The sequence below is a fragment of the Gobio gobio genome (assembly GCF_949357685.1).
Source record: "Gobio gobio genome assembly, chromosome: 13".
In the NCBI taxonomy this organism is placed as follows: domain Eukaryota; kingdom Metazoa; phylum Chordata; class Actinopteri; order Cypriniformes; family Gobionidae; genus Gobio; species Gobio gobio.
In genome coordinates, this window is record NC_137106.1 from 36753994 (window position 1) to 36776440 (window position 22447).

Here is a 22447-nt window from a genome sequence, read left to right on the forward strand (position 1 = left end):
GATTTTACATCAAGTAAAGTTTCTCAGTCTCAGTGCTTCTTCTGTGTGGACGTGATCTAATTGGCATCAAGTGTGAAGCTACTCACAGAGGCGTGACAAATCATACTATCAAAACGTAGGAGTTAGTTCTTTCTAGTAGGCTAGTATGCAAAAATAAAATATTTTTGTAATAAAACAATTGACTAATTTATTGGCTTTTTCCGCTAACAGAAAACAACAACTTGAATTGAATATTAATATTTTCATGCAATGCAGTCTCCGGACGGTAGAGGGAGACAGACACAACGCTGTAAACAGTCACTTACGCGCATGAGCGGAAGACAAATGTTAAACATGCGAGGTGTGCTTGTGCATGAGCTGTCACAAATCATTTCAAACCATTTATAGTTCAATGTGTAGTTTTTCGTATATAGATACTTTGGCATGCTTAGAAAAAAAGTATATTATGAGTATTTTAAGCTGACGGAGGCTTGTGAAAAATCAACAGTCAATATATTGGTTCCATAGAAACATGTGGAGAGGGTTATGGATGCAGTTAAAGAATGCTTGAGGGATTTTCCTAAAGAAGCTCGAGGTGAGTTCACCGGCTGTCTTTTGACATAGATAGATAGAGTGAGAGTGAGAGAGAGATAGATAGATAGATAGATAGATAGATAGATAGATAGATAGATAGATAGATAGATAGATGTACACTATACATTTACAGAAAATACACAAAAAATATTTGTTGCACCAATATATATATATTTTTTACAGGGCTTTTCAATCTGTCACGGACCCCCCAAAATATATTGACTCACATAAGAAGGACTCCCGTCCTAAAATATAAAACAAATAAAATAATAATAATTATGTATAAAGACCCAATTATTACTGTAAAAAAGTTAATGTATTTTATTTTATTCATGTATTATTATTTCACTTAAATAAAATTGTATTTTAATACATTTGTTTAGTTAGTTAGATCAAGCTTATTTTTTTTAAAAAATATTTTCATATTTATTTAATACTCTACATTTTTCCACGGACCCCCTAGCACTCCCTTGTGGCCGGTTTGAAAACCCCTTGATTTAACAAAAAAGAATAAATGTGTGAATCTCACAAATATGTTATTTACCTTAAAATGTATATATATATATATATATATATATATATATATATATATATATATATATATATATATATATATATATATATATATATATATATATATTTATATATATATATAAATATATATATATATATATATATATATAAATATATATATATATATATATATATATATAAATATATATATATATATAAATATATATATATATATATATATATAAATATATATATATATAAATATATATATAAATATATATATATAAATATAAATATATATATAAATATATATATATAAATATATATAAATATATATATATATATATATATATATATAAATATATATATATATATATATATATAAATATATATATATATATATATATATATAAATATATATATATATATATATATATATATATATATAAATATATATATATATAAATATATATATATATATATATAAATATATATATAAATATATATATATATATAAATATATATATATATATATATATATATAAATATATATATATATAAATATATATATATATATATAAATATATATATAAATATATATATATATATATATATATATATAAATATATATAAATATAAATATATATATATATATAAATATATATATATATAAATATATATAAATATATATATATAAATATATATATATATAAATATATATATATATAAATATATATATATATATAAATATAAATATATATATATATAAATATATATATATATATATATAAATATATATATATATAAATATATATATATAAATATATATATATATAAATATATATATATATATAAATATATATATATATATATATATATATATATATATATATATATATATATATATATATATATATATATATTACAATACGTTTTTATCTGTGCAAAAATAGTTTTTAACCCATAATACTCCAAAACATAAGCAATACTTTTTTTGTTGAAAGCCTTGTAATGACTTACATATCAGTGATGTCCTTTCCTCAGAGCTTTATCTTAATGATACTGTGCCATACCTGGATGGGCCTCTCTCTTCACTTCAGTTTTATCGTGACTGGATTGGACCCAACAAGCCCTGCATCATTCGCAACGCCTTCAGTGATTGGCCAGCTTTGTCTAAATGGAACCCCACATATCTCAGGTGAGTCAATCAGATGATCAGATCAGCCAGAGACTTCTCATATTTAAAGGTCCCATGGCATGGCATTTTTCTATCATTTTATAATGTTTTCTGAGGTGTACTTATATTGTTAGTATGATTTTTACATCATAAAATGTCATAATTTAGAAATAAAAGGCATTTTTTCTATACTGCTGTTTGCCCTGTGGCTGAATGCCCTGTTTCAAGAGGCGTGTCTGCTGTGAGACTTCAGTAAAAACGCCCACTGTTGTGATTGGCTGACATCTTTGCATTTGAAATGAGCGGAGGGGGCGTGGTTTAACGAGGTCTACGAGGCACGAGCTGCTGCTAGAGAGACGGATGGACCTGAGTTCACTTCACATCAGTTCTGTCAGTCTCAGTTCAGTGAACTGTTGTAGTTACAGCATATACTTCAGGTTATTAGTCTATTTTTAGGCGGAGGAACTGTCACTCATGTCAGAAAGTTAGTAACTTTAGTAAATTATGGATCAGCGCTGACTGGAGACGCGAACCGTTTAGAACGATTCAGTCCGATTTGGTGAACTGATTCGGTTCACTAAAAAGAAACGATTCAAAAGAATGATTCGTTCGCGAACCGGACATCACGGAGACGGAGCGATTGCTAACCAAGTTATTTATAGTAACTACTGAGTTATGAGAGCGCTGTCAGTCAGCGCGAGTTTATTGTGTTTGTATCTGAGAGTTCTGAATAAACACGAGTCCCAGTCACACCGAGTCCATCTTCATTATTATTACCAACTTTGTAACACATGCAATGTACCATTACAGCTGTCGAGATGAACGAGTTACGAGTAAGTGTTGAAAATAGCATTATTTTTAGATATTTTCCTATCATATGAAAGGCGTCAGTGACGCGCATTGAGTACACAGCGCAAACAAAGACACAACAGCAGTAATCGAATGTAATCCAGTTTATTGTGGGGAAAGCTGGCTAGCCTAGCCGGATACTCTCACGCTTACCCGCCTTCTGCTTAATCTCACGCCGCGTAAGGCGCCTCCGCTGTGGGCCAGATGCAGTACTGGGGGTCGGTGATGTTGCAGTGCAGCCCGAGCTTCGGCGTGTGAGGTTTATCTCTAAAGATGTGAGTCTGCTGATGTTGAGCAGAAACGACTGTATGCACATTTTAGAACAGATAGACGCGACGAGGACGTACAAAAACACTGACTCACAAGATAGTAAACACCGTTCTGCCGGGAGAGAGAGAAGCCGCTGAGTGTGCACGAATAATAAATAATTAGCTACACATCAGAAATCACTGATCACAGATCAGAAGGAACTGAAAAAAGACTTCTGTTTTCATTTGTACATCCAAACACTGAGAAACTGCCAGCGTTCACTCATTCACAAGCAATGATCTCTCGAGCGTTTGCATGGGCGTGCCAGATTCTCTGGGTGGAGGAAAGGGAGGTAACCGTTCCTGCTTGGAAGTCAAACCAGGAGACTTCAGGATTGGCTCGTCTGGCCTGTCATTTTCTCAAAGGCAGAGAAAGACAGCCAGAACTCGGGTTTACACCGATCAACATTTCTATCCACTTGGGGACAATATTCAGGCTAGGGGAACTCATACTAATGTTGAAAAACCTCATAAAATGAAAATTTCATGCCATAGGACCTTTAAACCCTATGCCCTGAAAATGTTTCTGTGCAACTTTTCTTTTCATATTTGGCCAGAGAGAAAGTGGGATCCAAAGTCATCAGTGTGGCAGTCACTCCAAACGGATACGCAGATGCCGTAAACGGGAATCGCTTCGTGATGCCGGAGGAGCGTCAGATGACCTTCACCTCTCTGTTGGATATCATAGAGAGGAAGGTGGAGAGCAGTGGTGTGTTTTACGTTCAGAAGCAGTGCTCAAATCTGACTGGGGAGTTACCGGAGCTGACGGGAGATGTAAAGACTCACATTCCCTGGATGAGTGAAGCTCTTGGTATGTCCACACATTTCACATTCAGTTTCTACCTGGAGAATGGCAAAATAATGTAAAATGTGGATTCTGAAATGATTATAGTTGTTTTTTTTTATTTTAGGAAAAAAGCCTGATGCTATAAATTTCTGGCTTGGGGAGGAAAGCGCTGTCACATCAAGTCAGTTTGTCTTCACTTGTTCATAAACATAAATTATTGTAAACTTTAATCCAGTGGTTTTTTAGACCTAGAAAAGTCATCATTAAATTAATATGATCTTAATAAGCTCTAAAATATTTTATTGTGTAGAAATGGTGAATAAAATAAAATTCTTTATTTTATGGATGTTAAAGCATTTTATGGATGCTTTAACATCCAATTTATGTACCCGTTTTTGTGAGTGAACACAGTTTTGTTTTATCTGTAGTGCATAAAGATCATTATGAGAATCTATACTGCGTGATCTCTGGACAGAAACAGTTTATTTTACATCCTCCGACTGATAGACCTTTCATACCGTATGGTAAGGAGTAGTTTCTCTATCCCAATCTTTTATTTTGCTTGCTTAGCTTAAAATGAACTGCTTTAAGGAAACGGCCTCATGGCTCTGTCTATTGGCATTGTTTTATTTCCTCCTCGTAGAGCTCTACCAGTCAGCGACATACAGACAGAAAGAAGATGGCACCTTTGAAATAGTGGATGAGGAAGATTCAAGCAAAGTATTTAAGTTTATTAAGCTATTAACAACAAATCTTATAGTTTTTCTAATAATTTTACAATTATAAATGTTATAAAAACACTATAACATTTATACAAATTAATATTTTTGGCAATATTTTTCCACATCTCATATATCTCTTTCAGGTGCCCTGGATCCCTCTAGACCCCCTGAACCCAGATTATGAACGATATCCCTCCTACAGGATGGCTAAACCTCTGCACTGCACTGTGAAAGCTGGAGAGATGTTGTACCTGCCCTCCCTGTGGTTCCACCATGTGCGACAGTCTCATGGCTGCATGGCGGGTTGGTGATGTGACCACCAACAAGATTGCTAACAATACTAACTTGTAGGGATGCACCGAAATGAAAATTCTGGTCTGAAACCAAAAATTCAGGAAACGATAAATGAACTTATTTGATTCTTATTCGAGTAAGAAGGTTTTTTTTAGCTAACTAATGAGTTCATGGACATTTGAATAGCTTTTCTGCGGTAAAAGTGGCATTAAAGCCGCGTTTCCACCGAAATTACCCGGAACAATTTGTACCAGGAACTTTTTTTACAGGAACTTTTTTCCCCCCAGACCTGCTATTGTCTGCGTTTCCACTGCGGTCTAAAGTACCGTGAAGATTAGGCAAATTAGTCCGGTGATGTAGGACTGTGCGCGGCTGCTCCTCCCAGTCAGAGATGGACAGTAATAATTTTTGCGTGACACTGTCTGCAACCAAGTATGGAGGAGATGCAAGCAGCGCTGCTTTTGCTGGTTATGTATTGGTTATTAAAGAGGTCATTAACAAAACTGCGGAAAAGAGACAAGCACTGATACTAAAGCGTATTCTAAAAGCTCGTAAAGCTAGATTTAAAATAAGACAACGTATATTATTATCAGCTATTACGGACATTGACCGTGAGATTGCTGAGACGAACGCTCGCCATCGGACAGAAAGAGCAAGACTGATATTTACTGAACGCAGAACAAACCTCGCAAAAGACTTTTAAAAATGCTGGTTGAAATAAAATGCTGCGTTAGCTCAACCAATCAGCATGTTCAGCGCCCAAGTCCCACCCCCGAAAGTTCCCCAACTTTGAAAAAGTACTACCTCGGGAGCAGGGCCGTTTGGAGTGGTACCACCCCAAAGTTCCTAGTTCCTGGGGAAAGTTTTTCTGCGGTGGAAACACGGCTTAAGTGACATATAGCTTGTATTGCCTACAAGCTATTTTTTCCTGGTTGTAACCATTTTCATTCATGTTTATTTGTTTCTTTAACTCGTAGTAAAGAGGAAGAGATGATTGGTTCACGTGCCACTTGAATTGAGGTGCTACAGCGATCTGTCACGCTGTATCAAAGAGCGCTAAAATTCCATTTATAGTTTGAATTTTGTGATAAATCGACAGAATTTTAAAGTTGAAACTTTGCTTCATATTAAAAGTAACAAAGCACAAAGCTTTCTGCGATTATTGGATGGCAGGTGTGCTACAAATGTTTAGTGAAGTTTTGTTCACGCATTAACAGAAAACGTCTCACGGATGCTATAGGGATGCCCTCGGTGTCACCAGTATCTGAATACGTGTACTAAACATGGCAATCTTATTGGCTGATGGCAGTCCCATGATGTCACAAGCAGAGCGCCCATGAGTATAAGAGGGCACCTACAAAATACATCATCAACTTTTTTGTCTAAAGGATATGTGCAGGCAAACCTGATGCATGGCAACAAGACGTTGCATCTCATTCCCCTTCTCAAATGGGTATCTCGAAAATTTCTATGAAGACACTATCACACCTGGGCCAGTCTGACCACTTGCCCCTGCTCCTAATTCCGGCATATACCCCCCCTCAGGAAAAGTGCTCCTCTTACATCAAGGATTGTTAAAAAATGGCCTGAAGAGGACTCTCATCAGCTGTGGGATTGTTTTGCAAGACCAGGACCTCGAGGAGTATACTGCAACTGTCCTAAGCTACATTAAGTATTGCATAGATATTGTCACTGTGTACAGGTACTATACCAACCAGAAGCCCTGGATGACAAGAGAAGTCCAGTGCCTGCTCGGGGACAGGGACACTGCTTTCAGGTCTGGTGATGGGGCACAATACAGCGCTGCCAGAGCCAACTTGAAAAAAGACATCAGAGAGGCCAAGCAACAACACGAGACCGGCGTGGGAGGGGGTTCAGCACTTTACCAACCACAGATCCATTAACCTCTCAGTTGTTGACAATGATGTATCACTGGTGGAGGGGTTGAACCATTTCTCTCCTGAGGCTGCCACATTACATCCACCAGCTCACAGTAGCCACATCTTCATTATTGGGGGAGCAAGAGGTGAAGCACACACTGAGGGCTGTGAATCCGAGGAAGGCTGCAGGACCTGAAGGTGTCACTGGATGGGTTCTGAAGGACTTGTGCCTCCAGCTGGCGGGGGTCTTAACTAAGATATTTAACCAGTCCCTTTCCCGGTCCACCATTCCACCGTCTGAAGGCTCTGATTTATAGTCTCACTGCAGTCCCCCACAGGCTGGTGACCAAGTTGGCAGACTTGGGACTATCCCACTCCATCTGCCACTGGATAAAGGATTTCTTGTCAGATCACTCCCAGAGGGTCAGAGTAAGCCCCTACATCTTCTCAGCCCTCAGCCTTAACACTAGTTCCCATCAGGGATGTGTGATGAGCCCCCTACCCTACACCCTTTATACTCACGACTGCATCCCTGCACACTCGAGCAATGGCATCACCAAGTTTGCTGATCACTGTTGTGGGATGCATCTTAAAGGGGGATGTGTCTGCATATCAGGACAAGGTGGAGCGGCTGTCTGTGGTGTATAAACATAACTTGATCCTTAACACCACCATGTCTGGGAAATAACATTACTGGGCAGGTTAAAGAATGTCACCTTTATTTCCCTCCTCCCTCGGATAAGAGGGCTCCCCACTGTTGGAGTAGCTGTAGTCTTAGCCTTAAAGGTGCTAAGCACTAAGGGTTTGAGCACCTGGAACATGCTCACTATCTTTTGCTCTCAGGATAGCCTTTGGGGCAGAGCAGGAAGAAGGGAAATGTGATAGAGAAATTGCAATTCCTTTTATTCCTCCCCAACTATGCTTGGGTTTTAAAGTAGGGATTTACACTTACCTTTAGCTTGTATCGTATAAACTCAAGCGATCTATGTTCGTGAGGACCTGGATGAGTAGGGGCAAAAGGCCTGGCCCTTCTTGTTTGGGCAGTACTTTAAAGTGCATAAAAAGTCTCAGAGTAGATTCTGGAGTAGACTTTCAGCAAGGTGAGCTTTAACTCCCTCGTGGTTGAGTTGTATTTGCAGAAGTAGTGGTAGGTGTGAGGTTGTAGGCGAGCTACTTCCTTGGAAAAGCTATTCCCTGAGGGCTTTGCTAATGTATTCTATTCTATTACCAAACTCTGGTTGGGGAGGAAGGTAATGAAACATGAGCCGTTTTTCCACCGTTGGGCCAAACAGTTCTAAGAACGGTTCCAGTTATATTTCCACTTGAGCCTTGTATGGCACGATTACAAATTGTTCTCGGCCCAGAATTTGGGCTGGTAGAATGTGTGTGGAAAAGAGGCTATGGTTTTCCATTACCCTGCTCTACTCAAGTGGATATTTGGGCAACTTGTTTTTACACAGGACAAACAAGGCTATAGAGCTGCTGCTTCTAGTGGGGACCGCCTATGTACCTACTCTTATGTCAAAGGAAGGGAGATGAAATCAGGGCAGAGCACAGGCTGTCCAGTAATGCTCATCATCCAGGCCTTGACCCTACAGGAGCTGCAGGAGAGCTTAGGCCCTACTTAAAGACCCCAGCATTATTGGGGGAGAGCAGCTCATATCCTGCCTATAGCCAGAGTACTCTACTCAAGATCCGCAAAATGTCTAGTGATTAGACTCTCATAGAGCATCTGTCCAAAGGAGCGCGATACCCCTACTTCGTAACTCAGAAATTTTTATATGGGGAGGGAGATAAATGTCACATAAGAAGTTATAAGATGCCCATGTCCCGTTCATCTTGCTCTTCCTACCAGGGATATCTATTTAGTACATTAGCCATAGAGAGAGATGAAAGCAGGGCATATAGTATGCCCAAAAACACTATCACCGTGGCTCCTTCCCGAGGGTGCCTGAGGGGAGCTTAAATCCTACTTAAAAAAACTCAAAAAGTTAGAGGGGAGGACAGCTCATCTCTAACTTAATTAATTGCCTCCATCCAAGGTTCCTCCGATCCCAACCTCCTTGCTCCATCCTTTAGAAACTTAGAGCAGTTTTTAAAAGGAGCCTGCAAAATGCTGTGTTTGTAGTTTGTAGTCATGTAATAGCAGGGATCAATTCCCCATTGTTCCATGCTCTCATTACCTGCAGCCATATCACTCTGTAGACCAAGACTGGTTTCCCACTGAAGCTAAGCAGGGCTGAGCCAGGTTAGTACCTGGATGGGAGACCAACTGGGAAAACTAGGTTGCTGCTGGTAGAGGTGTTAGTGAGGCCCGCAGGGGGTGCTCACCTTGTGGTCTGCGTGGGTCCTAACACCCCAGTGTAGTAATAGGGACACTATACTGTAACAAGCACCGTCCTTCAGATGAGACGTTAAACCAAGGTCCTGACTCTCTGTGATTATTAAAAATCCCTGGATGCCCATCAAGAGTAGGGGTGTAACCCAGGCATCCTGGCCAAATTTGCCCATTGGCCCCTGTTCATCATGGCCTCCTAATCATCCCCATGTATATACGATTGGTATCATCACTCTGTCTCCTCTCCACCAATCAGCTGGTGGGTGGGCATACTGGCACAATATGGCTGCCGTCGCATCATCCAGGTGGATGCTGCACATTGGTGGTGGTTGAGGAGATTCCCCCCTTTTATGTAAAGCGCGTTGAGTGCCTAGAAAAGCGCTATATAAATGTAACAAATTATTAAATGAATTATTAATTACCTAGGTTGAAACCATAGGAAGCTCTAAGCATCGGGTAGGAAATAGAGTTGATGCTTTGAATGTGAAAAAACATTCCTTTAGCAATACAATAGCATTCTGTTAGCTGGGGAGCCTCCTCCTAGACGAGGCTACGCTCAACCCAGTAAACTGCTAGCTGTCCCAGAGACTGAGCAGCTCAGTCAGCCCAGGCAACAACAGGGAGATATACTCAATTTGCGTCATTCACCCTTCTACCAGGCCAAAACAACTGGCCAATGTCCTCAGGCTAACATGCCACCAATTAGCCAACATTTTTTTGCATCAACCAATACCATTAGATCGATGCAATAAATGGTTAACTTTCACTGCTCAGTCTCTAGCGTCCACAAAGCTGAAAGGTTTAACTGTTGTAGCTTATCCACGTTGTGTGTATGAAATAAATGCCGATAGTCAAAACATGCCATCGGAGAAGCGCTAATTAAATGCCTGTTCCGGTCACTCCAAAACCAATTTTCATTAGGCAAAATTTCAATGCATCCCTACTTGCATATTCTGTTTTGTATGAACATTGAATGACAATGAAACAATGATGTTTAACAAGCTCTTTTTGTCTTGGCAGTGAATTTCTGGTATGACATGGAATATGATATCAAGTACAATTACTTCCAGATGGTGGAGTCCCTGACAAACGCTGTGGGATCACTATGAGACATAATATATCCTGCTGAAAGGTGAAGCTTTGTGTATTCGATTGTCAACAACTGGTGACTTTACATGTGAATATTCAGAGACTTCATGAGTATATTTTTAAGTGATACAGAATAAATATTGCAATAAACAATGCTTTTTACCATGTAATAAATAGTTTTATTTGTTTGACTTCTCTGAGAAAGAGATTTCAGACGATAGATTGTATAAACACTGAGAATAGAAACACTTGACTTCGGTTTGGAGCAAAAGGTAAGACAAAGTCACAAGTTTCCAAAAAGAAAGTCTTAGAAACTACTGGTCCATCTGTAATCCTAAACTACGTCTTGATCGATTGGCCATACGTTACATGAAAGCAGAGCTGGTCACCACAGAGATAGCACTGAAAGCTGAAGGTTTGCATGATAGTTTATGAGGAGCAGGTCAAGCATACAACCATGCATTCTAGTTCTGGGAGTGAGCCCACCCTAAATTGTGCCGTTCTTCATGCATATGTAGTGTACTCATGCCGGTTCTCACATAGAGCTTTTGTTACTGATGCAGTCCTGCATTGCTGATGCCCTCTAGCTAGCTAATTCAAGTCTGTTTTGGCTTACTTTAAATATATATCATTTTTATCTCATGCATTTTCAGCCTCTCTTAAAGCCATAGCACTTTTTATGAGATAGCAAATGAGAGCTTTTGTTGCATACAAAATGGGTCTTAATAAATATATTTTACTACAAGACTGCCAGTGCAATCTGCCATAGGTGAAATAGGGTGTATATAAGATTTTTTTTTGGGGGGGGGGCTACAATGAGTAAAAAATTGCATTGTTGTAATTGTACATTTTGCATTTCTCATTGTTAACAAATTAGTACCAACAATCCTCAAAAGAATGTGACAGAGGTGGAACTAAGCAACAAGTCAATAAATAAAATGTATGCTTCACAGACACCAGGCAAGTTGCAGCTGTACTGAACTAGTTGCAGTGTTGACTTAAGCTGTTTGTTTTTTTGTCAGACTGTACAATATGACCCCAGTAAAATCCTGGATAAAAGGCAATGGTGACTGACATCACCTGTATCTTATGTCATGCTGTATGATATGCATCTTTGGTCATGACTGATGGCATGGACTGGGTGTTTACCAGGCACGTGCAGAGGGGGGGGGCTTTGGGTGCTCGAGCCCCTGCCCTTTTTCAAAATGAATCAAAAGTGCCCCTCTCAGACAAATATCAATGATAATATCGTGGTCAATAAAACTAAATAAATGTGATTATTATAACATGACAATGTATACAATGGTAACGAACGGCTGAAAAGTCGGACAATTTCTGCTGAGGCGTTGCCGTAACGCGTTGCTATGGGTTGCGTGCGTTTTGATTGACAGCTGATTTTCCACTGTTCGGAAGCGGCTCTCGAGCCAAATATGGTCCTTTCAGAGAGTGTGTGGCCTTACGGGAAAAAAGTAAACCAATATTTTTAGTTTTCATCCATAATCAAAGCTAATGTGTTGATTTAATTACAAATCTATATATTATATATTTTAAAGTATTACACAATTCACCAATGCCCGTTTGTCATGTATATACACTAACCAATCGTGATCTGGCAAAGCAAGTTCAAATTCCATTGGGCGATGTGAAACGGTAATTTTCTGTTCTTATTCATAAATTGGTTGAAAATTACATGGACAGACGAACTAACGTTTGTGGAACGATTTCCTGCGGTTTGTCTCATTTTTTAAATTGCATCACTGACAAAATGGATTTTAACAAACAAATCCCTGCACAAAACCAGCAGCAGCAAAAGTCGCATTAATGGTAAGTGTTAAATTCACTTGTATTTATGTATATTGATACACCGTTTACTATTTCATGAAACTATCAAAGTTAACAAACCCCAAGTGCCAGCGGCTCCTACAGGCCTATTATGTGAAGTGTAGGCCAGCGAAATGGTTACGTGAAAGGACTTTATTATATTACCATTTTTGAATATTATGCAGCATTATGAAAGTCTCTTATGTTCATCAAGCCTGCATTTATTTGATAAAAAACAGCAATATTGTGAAATATTATTAAAATAATGGTTTTCTATTAAAATAATTTAAAATATAATTTATTCCTGTGATCACAGCTGTATTTTCAGCATCATTACTCCACTCTTCAGTGTCATATGATCATTCAGAAATCATTCTAATATGAGGATTTAATGTCAATGATGGAAACTGTGATACTCTTTTCAAGATTCTTTTATTAATAAAAAGTTAAAAAGAACATAATGTAATAAAATTTCACAATATTAGGCTACTGTTTTTTTCTGTATTTTTGATTAAATAAATGCAGGCTTGATGAGCATAAGATATATATATATATATATATATATATATATATATATATATATATATATATATATATATATATATATATATATATATATATATATATATATATATATATATATATATATACTGCCCCTTTTTTACATTTGAGCCCCTGCCCCTGAAGAACTCTCTGCACGGCCCTGGTGTTTACATGATCAATCATGTCACATTCTGACATGTTCATGCTAATTGATCAAAGATTCAACTTTGCTCTTTTAAGATCCCAAAATCGTACAGTGTGCACCTAGCTTTTGTGCGATTTTTATCAGTAGAAGAGCTGGACACAATCAAATATGTGCAGGTCCATCTATAGAAGTTACAGTACACTTAACATTATGACGCTTTCATTTGAATTAGGCTTAATAACAAAAAAAGTGCCTAATGTACATTATCAATATTATTATGGAAAAGAAGAATTGTTTCTACCAGAGGTCAGAGAGACAACACCTCAATCTAGTTAGCAAGGGTTAGTGATTGGTTTAGCTCTTAGGGAAATGAGAGCACATCACATGACAATAAAAAATACCTTCAAGAAGTCATCACCGGAAAGCAATATGTAAAAATTCATTTCAGGACAAGGATATTTTTAAAACCAAACTTCTGGAAAATCTGTAAACCTTTCTCATAATTTGTGCACAAAATTTCAAGAAAGTTTTCTATCTACATGGCTATTGCATCTACATCAGTGTTACCAGAATAATCAATTCAGTTGAGTGATTTTATGGCAGTTTTGTTTCTGTTACCATTTGCAACCTGGAATTACTCAATTAGAGGTGGACAACATCCAAATATCACTGATCATTTTGATATATAACCTGCTTGAATTACAAAAGCCAGATTTATTCCTTAAAACAAATTGCTGGTCAAGATTAAGGCACCCGTATCCATGAGAAAGTTACCATTCAAGTACAAAAAAGTCCTGCAAATAATACAAAATCATCCTTCATATTTCTCCTCTGGCACCCAACTGACCCTGGGTATCAGGACATTGACACTGTACAACAAATATATGTTGATGAGCCTTTGTACGACTCATTTACCTATCGCATGAGAATAAATATGTCCCAAGTATCAGCACAAACACAAAATACAGTATAAAAATCATTCCATAATAAAAGGTAAAAGTGACAAACCTGCATTGCTAAGACTTCCAGGGATACCCTTTGAAATAGAGCATTGAGAATTTTTCTTTAAAATATCAAACATAATGTTCAAATACATAATGCTTGCCGGAGATTCCTCTCAACAACAACAGTTCATGTTTTAGTTCAAAATATGACAGAATATTGTCTCCATATAAAACTGCTTATGTCTCTAAGATGGTGACCAAATTGCTGTACCATGCAGTCAACAAACCACGTTATCAATTACTCTCCTTGATGACGTGCAGGTCTTTCGAAAGTTACCATGGCCAAAACATCCGGGTACGTTTTTAGTAGCAGGGCACAAAGAGGTGAGAAAAATCAGGGGTGTGTTGCTGCCATAGTAGCATGCTAAACAGGGAGGTAGGGTAGTGGAATTTCTTCTCAATCTCTTTATTAAAAGCTTGTCACTATCTAAAACAGTCTGCTGTGCAGTCGAATGGCTTGGTATCCTGTTGCAGCCACAGTGCACAGAGTAGTCAGATTTTGTTGTCCATCCTCTTCTCTACTGCACTGAGCAGCAATTTTGAGTACTGCTCTAGAAGGGCTAGTGTCCTGTCGTCACCCAACGTTGTATTACTGTTAGCCAACATGGGCACTGTGCAAGTGCTGGGCCGTCTCAAAGGAGTGCATGGTGGCAGGCAATTCAGCTCATCTCTCATTGCCTGAAATGCTTCGGCCAGCACACTTGTCATTTCCTGCTGCTCCTCACTGGAGTTGGTGGAGTTGCTTAGCTACAGGAGCGCACACACATACACAAAGTTAGAGTCATGTCAGCCGCACAAAACAATTTAGGCAGACATGTGGGCTGAAGTGCAGCCTACTCTACAATTACATGTGAATGTTGCCTAATGATAACCTACCATTTTGTACAGGAAGGAGGCTCTTTTAAAACTGCTCTGCAATTCATTGGCAACCAGCTTACAAGAATCCACACTGAGAGATGTGTCTGCAGTGGAGAAACCGAACACGTCAGGTTGATACTTAACATCAGTCTTTGCAACAAAACTATTCAATTAGCATACAACAAATTGAAACTGAGAAGTATAAAGCATTGATGATGATTCAGAGAAGTGGTACTCAGCACAAAGTGATGACATGGATTATCATAATTTGATTTTCCTAGAACAATATTCTGTTTAACCAACAACAGCCCAAACCCTAACATTAGAACTGGAGGGAAATTATTGATCTTAAGACAATTGGTGTAGGATCTTATCCTAAAGATCAGAGGCTAATGATTGGTTGGAATAGGTAGGAATGTTGTTCCAAGTCCAGTCTTGCTCTAGGACAGGGGTCTCCAAACTCAGTCCTGGAGGGCCAGTCCTGCAGAGTTTAGCTCCAATCCCAATTAAATACACCTGAACCATCTAATCAGTGTCTTACTAGCATAGATATACAGTGAGGAAAATAAGTATTTGAGCACCCTGCTATTTTGCAAGTTCTCCCACATAGAAATCATGGAGGGGTCTGAAATTGTCATCGTAGGTGCATGTCCACTGTGAGAGACATAATCTAAAAAAAAATCCAGAAATCACAATGTATGATTTTTTAACTATTTATTTGTATGATACAGCTGCAAATAAGTATTTGAACACCTGTCTATCAACTAGAATTCTGACCCTCAAAGACCTGTTAGTCTGCCTTTAAAATGTCCACCTCCACTCCATTTATTATCCTAAATTAGATGCACCTGTTTGAGGTCGTTAGCTGCATAAAGACACCTGTCCACCCCATACAATCAGTAAGAATCCAACTACTAACATGGCCAAGACCAAAGAGCTGTCCAAAGACACTAGAGACAAAATTGTACACCTCCACAAGGCTGGAAAGGGCAATGGGGAAATTGCAAAGCAGCTTGGTGAAAAAAGGTCCACTGTTGGAGCAATCATTAGAAAATGGAAGAAGCTAAACATGACTGTCAATCTCCCTCGGACTGGGGCTCCATGCAAGATCTCACCTCGTGGGGTCTCAATGATCCTAAGAAAGGTGAGAAATCAGCCCAGAACTACACGGAAGGAGCTGGTCAATGACCTGAAAAGAGCTGGGAGCCTGGGACCACCGTTTCCAAGGTTACTGTTGGTAATACTCTAAGACGTCATGGTTTGAAATCATGCATGGCACGGAAGGTTCCCCTGCTTAAACCAGCACATGTCCTGGCCCGTCTTAAGTTTGCCAATGACCATTTGGATGATCCAGAGGAGTCAAGGGAGAAAGTCATGTGTTCAGATGAGACCAAAATATAACTTTTTGGTCATAATTCCACTAGACGTGTTTGGAGGAAGAAGAATGATGAGTACCATCCCAAGAACACCATCCCTACTGTGAAGCATGGGGGTGGTAGCATCATGCTTTGGGGGTGTTTTTCACAGGGCGACTGCACTGTATTAAGGAGAGGATGACCGGGGCCATGTATTGCGAGATTTTGGGGAACAACCTCCTTCTCTCAGTTAGAGCATTGAAAATGGGTCGAGGCTGGGTCTTCCAACATGACAATGACCCGAAGCACACAGCCAGGATAACCAAGGAGTGGCTCTGTATGAAGCATATCAAGGTTCTGGCGTGGCCTAGCCAGTCTCCAGACCTAAACCCAACAGAGAATATTTGGAGGGAGCTCAAACTCAGTGTTTCTCAGCGACAGGCCAGAAACCTGACTGATCTAGAGAAGATCTGTGTGGAGGAGTGGGCCAAAATCCCTCCTGCAGTGTGTGCAAACCTGGTGAAAAACTACAGGAAACGTTTGACCTCTGTAATTGCAAACAAAGGCTACTGTACCAAATATTAACATTGATTTTCTCAGGTGTTCAAATACTTATTTGCTGCTGTATCATACAAATAAATAGTTAAAAAATCATAGATTGTGACAGTGGACAGTCTCTCACAGTGGACATGCACCTACGATGACAATTTCAGACCCCTCCATAATTTCTAAGTGGGAGAACTTGAAAAATAGCAGGGTGTTCAAATACTTATTTTCCTCACTGTACATAATAAAGGCTAGATGTCTCGTCCCCGCTGCTGGCCAATGGAGGTCGACGTCCGCACCTGGCGGCCATCTTGTCACAGTCTGCTCGCTCACTCATAACATTGTGTTTTAATGGAGCATGTACTTTTTAAATAACCATAACTTGCTCAATTTTCTACCGATTCTCAAACTGTTTGGTTTGTTATAAACGTCAGAGATGTAGTTATGCATACTTATGAATAATTAATCATAATTTGTTCAATCATCCAGAATTATAGCCACGTTAATAACGTTAAGTAACCAAAACCATCTGTAAATCCATCAAGATTTCAGCGAGATAAGAGTATTTGTGTTCGTGCAGATCACTCGCCTTACATCAGGTACCACAGAGCCCGCCAGAAAGCTTGCCTGTGACAAGATGGCCGCCGGTGATGACGTTAGAGACTTTGCCCTTAAGTCATCTAGCCTTTATTATGTATATCAATGCTTACTAGTGCCTTGTAAGACAGTGATTAGCTGGTTCAGGTATTTGGGGTTGGAGCTAAACTCTGCAGGACAGTGGCCCTCCAGGACCGAGTTTGGAGACCCCTGCTCTAGGAGGTCAGAGTTTAACTCCTGCTCCAACCTTAGGGTTGGAGCTAAACCCTTAAGGAATGTAGACCTCCAAGAGTAGGATCGGACAACCCTTGACCTAACTCAGGGATGTCCAATCCTGCTCCTGGAGGGTCACTTTCTAGCAGGTTTAATAGAGCTAAACTTGCAGGAAAAGTGACCTTTTAGGAGATCGGATAAACCCTTGCCCTAATCCTAATTGTACCTTAAAATCATGGGCAATAATTGGTTAGAAGGAATGTTGTTCCAACAAATGATGTTGATCCAGGAAGGTTCTACTTGTGTGAATTATATTAAGTGTGGTATCACCCAAGTCTTTGGTTTAATAAAGAATGTTTTAGCAAGTAAAATAAATGTGTCAACTTGGCCCATAAACTGGATGAGTACCACTGATTTAGAGGGCAGATGTTACAGCAAGTGTTAGTATGGGCATGCCTCACCCTGCAGGTGGTGATTAATGGATGGAGAAGGTGAAGAGGAGATGAAAGAAGTGATGGAGGAGGTGGCGGATGAGAGAGGCCAGAGCGCTTTGGTAAAGTGTTTAGACAGCCCAAGCCGTAGCAGAATGGAAGATGGTACAAGGGAAGACTGATGTTCCAGCAAACCTGATTCTTGAGCTCCTGAGGAAGACTGAAGTAGACTTGGGCTGCATTGGCTCATGGAAGAGCACTCAGCTTCAGGGGTATCCTCTTCTTTTGGCTCTAATTCCGAGTGAAGTTCAGCTTCTGATAAATTCTCGGTCTGGCTGGGAATAAGTACCATACTGAGCTCTATCTGGTCTTTGGTTTCAGATGGGCTCAAATGAACAGCTTTGACCGGCTGTATAATGCTGTTGGGCAGGTGAACTGCTCCAGGAAGTGAAGAGGGAGTTGTTGGGGTTCTACTCAAGGACTCCTTTTGTACAAGCTTGGGGCTTTTGCTGCTTGGTGAGAGAGAAGATAAGGAGGGTTTATCTGGAAGAGGATTGGGAATGTCTATATGGAGCAGGGGTCGAGAACTGCCGGTGAGTTTGACCTGGAGACCTTTAGAGGAAGATATTCCAGTTGAGCCTGCGCTCAGTGTGGGTATGACTACTGCATGGGGCATGTAGGGGCCTGGAAAAGGGGATGCCAAAGTATTAAAGGAAGACACATGGGTAACAGGAGTGGTGGGCTTGCTCTGGGAGGAGCTCCGAGGGTTGGAACAGTCAGAACCTGAACTCCTGCGTGGGTCTAAAGATCCTGTGTCTTCTCCTTGTTCCTCTACATTCAAGTTGTCACCCATGGAAACGGAGCGGGAAATCTTGGCCATGGAGCTAGTGGTAGGACTCATATAGGAACGGGACTTGGACTTAGTAGGTGTAGTTATGTCCCTGGGCAGGGTAGTGGTGGGGCTGGTGAGTGGGACGGTGGGAAGGGAACGCCGTGGTCTTTCAGAGGTCTGGGGCTGTGGGTGGACTTCCTTAGAAGGACGACTGGATGTCTGGACAATGTCAGCTGATCAAAAGAGGGAGGGAACAGGTGATTAATGTGAGAAAAGAAGAATCTCCAAGTTAGTCTTAATTAAGCAGACACTTCTGCTGAAAAATGACAGCAGATCATTTTTACTACAAAGACGATGCCCTTGGAGCAACTTAAGGCTGTAAAACACTACGCGATTTACAGTAACAGACTTTTTAAACAGTAACAGAGAAAACGGTTTAATACACTAAACCACTGTGGATTATACACTGCCGGGTAGCATCTAGGAGACACATGACAAACGAAAGCAATGTGTGTTCGAAAATAAAACAATTGACCTGGACAATTTTAAACTACATTTTCCCTTACTTTTAAAAAATATTTATTTTTCTTTTTTGTGCATACTCTTACACTAAACAATTTTTTTTGTATGCATTATGCAAAGCAACTTTCAGTACACTTATATAGGGACAGGGAACTAAAACAAAACAATATCCTATATTCTGTAGCTCAAGTTCATGGATGCTTTACCCTCTGAGGAGATGTTGTGGATAGATTGAGCTTTCCTCATGCCTGCAGAAGTGTTGTGACTTGCGGCAGCTTTAGCGACGGGGCTGATCAGTCTGCGGGAGTCCATGACAGGTGTGCGTTTCTTTTGGATTAAACGCTGACCTGTTGTCCTCTCAGAGCCCAGGGATTCCTGCTGTTTGCCTGGACTCTTATTCTCCATGAGGGGCCGAACCTCTGAGATAAGGGGCCATACCACTCCACTGGTGGTTTTACTGTCACTGCTTGAGGGGAATGAGAATGCAAGTCTAGTAAAAAAAAAATAAAGATGGAAGAGCAAGGTCATGTTTTTCCTCTCAGAAGTACGAATGTCAATGGGAATATTTCATTTCATTTATTCTTTAATCAGGGACAATACACATTAATAATACATAAAATATGTACAAATGCGCCAGAAGTCATGGTTGGAAGGGTCTTACCTGCTAGTGGAGTTCTGAGAAAGGAACTTAGATGACATGCTGTCAGAGATATTTGGAGTTACTCTGGTTGGACTTGCTGCCAAAAAAGAAAAGTATGAGAACTCATACCTACAATAAAGAAAAGTGTGTTAAGCAAATTGTGACCATTACAAACACCCTACCAGGGTTGTTGAGGTCCGACAGGGTTGCAAAATGCCTCTTGAGAAAGGCCTCCTGGTCTGGGGTCTGAGGTACAGGAGTCTGAACCTCATTCTTCCTCAAGCTGTCCTCCTCTTCCTCATCCAGATCTTCCATATCCAGTTCTGATGAGTTTCCATCTACACTCAGTGGCTCAGTGGGCTCAGAGTCTACAGCGAACACATAGGAATATACGCTCCTTTATCTCATCAAGGGCCCATTGCATCTACTGCGTTTACAAAATGACTGTGCAAGTCTTCTAGTTAAGTTTTTTTCTACCTTCTCCAGGGTGCTCGGGGCTAGACAGACGACTGCTGGAATAATCCATAGAGCAGGCACTGTCTGGACTCTGCTTCTCAGGACAAGAGTTTACTTTAGCACATCTCACTCCATGGGGCAACTTTTTCACCTGATACTCACTACGTACAAACAAAGAGAAGGGAGCGGACAAACATTTGAGGATCATCTCAACAGGGTGTTTTAGATCATTGTATGCATTTGAACTACACAATTAAAGGAATACTCCACCCAAACATGGAAATTCCGCCATCAGTTATTCACCCCCATGTTTGAAAAATGTATGAATTTCTTTCTGTGGTACATAAAAGATTTCTTGTGTGCTCCGCAGGAGAAACATAAGGGCGAGTAAATGATGACTGAATTTTAATTTTTGTGTGGATTAAAGACTGTGACTCATAAAAATACATTGGTGAGAAGTGTTTTGTTTTTGTTTTTAACTGACCTGCCTGCAAGACTGATTTGATCTTCACATCCCTCAGGATACAGCACCTCTGTGTCTGGAGTTTGAGGAGACAGCTTAATGTAATGAGGACGTGTTTGTCCTCCTGGTCCATTCTCTTCAGGAACCTACAGAGAATATACACAGGTCAAAAAGGTACAGAACAGACAAACAGGTCTGCATTGATAAGCACACGAATAAAAATGTATTTTGAGACTCATGTCTTCTGTGTTCATGGGCGGATCTACAGGGGGGCAAGGGGGGTCAGGTGCCCCCCCACTCTAGAGCCTTGCCCCCCCAGCTGCCCCCCTAACTTTGATGATCCAAAAACTGTACTTGTAAAAACAACCCGCCAGTATGTCCAATATATTTACCAAAAGTAAACCATTTAATTTTTTATTTTAAATGTATTACAATTAAAATACATAAAATACCCCTCCCCCCGCCCCTCAAATACTTAGCTACATCCCTGATTCAAACGTGCAGAGCGGCGGTCGCTCAGTCTGGCTCACACACAGCGAGTCTGCTGCGGTGCGGTGGCCCTACAAACCCACTGGAGAGACTGAGCTGCCCCAGAGCCCCTGAAGGTGAAGTGAGTTTCCCCAGGTGTAGTTTAAACACACGTTTAACTTAAAATTACATTTGTAATGAATGTATTGTATGCTAAAGACGATTCAGCATCAACAAAAACAGCGAGTCTATTACGTTAGCCAAAATCAGCGGTTGTGATTCGTAAGAGCACTCTTCCCTTTGATTAGCCTATTTTGATTTTAGTAAAGACAAGAACAGCTTAATAAAAAATATAAAAATATTGTATCCATAACTGCCAAATCTCACGCATTCACCGTGAGACACACGCAATTGACACTTTTCACGCTCTCACGCACAGAAAAATCGCGAAGCAAAGAGGACACAGAGACCGACAGACTAGACAGAGCAGGTTAACGTACTTATGATATAAAAAAAATCTCAGCTCTCAGATTCTGTCACTTTTATTACGAAATTCAAACAATAAATGCCGTTTTGGCGCTTGTAAATGTTACGTGACAGATCCCTAGCTGCACGTGGACCGATCATCTCTAGCTAATAGTAAATAAACACGAATGGACAATGTTGAAAGAAACAGTAGCCTACAACTTACCTAAATGTATATTCCTCATACATAATATCGACCAATCAATCTAACAAAGGGGTCAATAAAACAACTGGAGAACAATTATGTCACATAACATTTACCTCAGGAAAGCCTTTTAATGATTATGATTGAATGATTTAGCCATTTAGGCTATAGCACATTAGTTGGCAAGAAATGTGCTATAGTCGAGAGTATTTTGCTAAATATGTGTAGTACCATATTACATATTTATTATATTTTTATTTATATAATTAAATAAAGTTGTTATTATAATAAAAAAACGCATTATATGTAATTTGAGTTATTTTGAACCTTAAATAACACTGACAGCTGATAGG

General features: G+C 39.5%; 2 protein-coding genes across 2 annotated transcripts in view; one reads left to right on the forward strand and one right to left on the reverse strand.

Moving 5' to 3' along the window:
• Positions 1-303: 303 nt before the first annotated feature.
• On the forward strand, positions 304-11488 carry jmjd7 (jumonji domain containing 7). Its single transcript, XM_079832289.1, has 8 exons — positions 304-574; positions 2131-2284; positions 3978-4231; positions 4332-4388; positions 4636-4731; positions 4851-4927; positions 5073-5232; positions 10462-11488. Exons 1-8 carry the CDS (start codon positions 526-528, stop codon positions 10548-10550), a joined length of 936 nt encoding a protein of 311 aa, XP_079688415.1. The 5' UTR covers positions 304-525; the 3' UTR covers positions 10551-11488.
• mapkbp1 (mitogen-activated protein kinase binding protein 1) overlaps positions 10570-22447 on the reverse strand; it is a 79712-nt gene continuing 67834 nt past the window's right edge. The window contains exons 23-31 of the mRNA XM_079832270.1: positions 20978-21102; positions 20515-20654; positions 20220-20405; positions 20059-20134; positions 19604-19887; positions 18074-19108; positions 14920-15005; positions 13051-14790; positions 10570-11667 (exon numbers count right to left, since the gene is read on the reverse strand). Coding sequence (XP_079688396.1) covers positions 14536-14790; positions 14920-15005; positions 18074-19108; positions 19604-19887; positions 20059-20134; positions 20220-20405; positions 20515-20654; positions 20978-21102 — 2187 coding nt within the window. The 3' untranslated portion in view covers positions 10570-11667; positions 13051-14535. The remainder of the gene's footprint in view (positions 11668-13050; positions 14791-14919; positions 15006-18073; positions 19109-19603; positions 19888-20058; positions 20135-20219; positions 20406-20514; positions 20655-20977; positions 21103-22447) is intronic.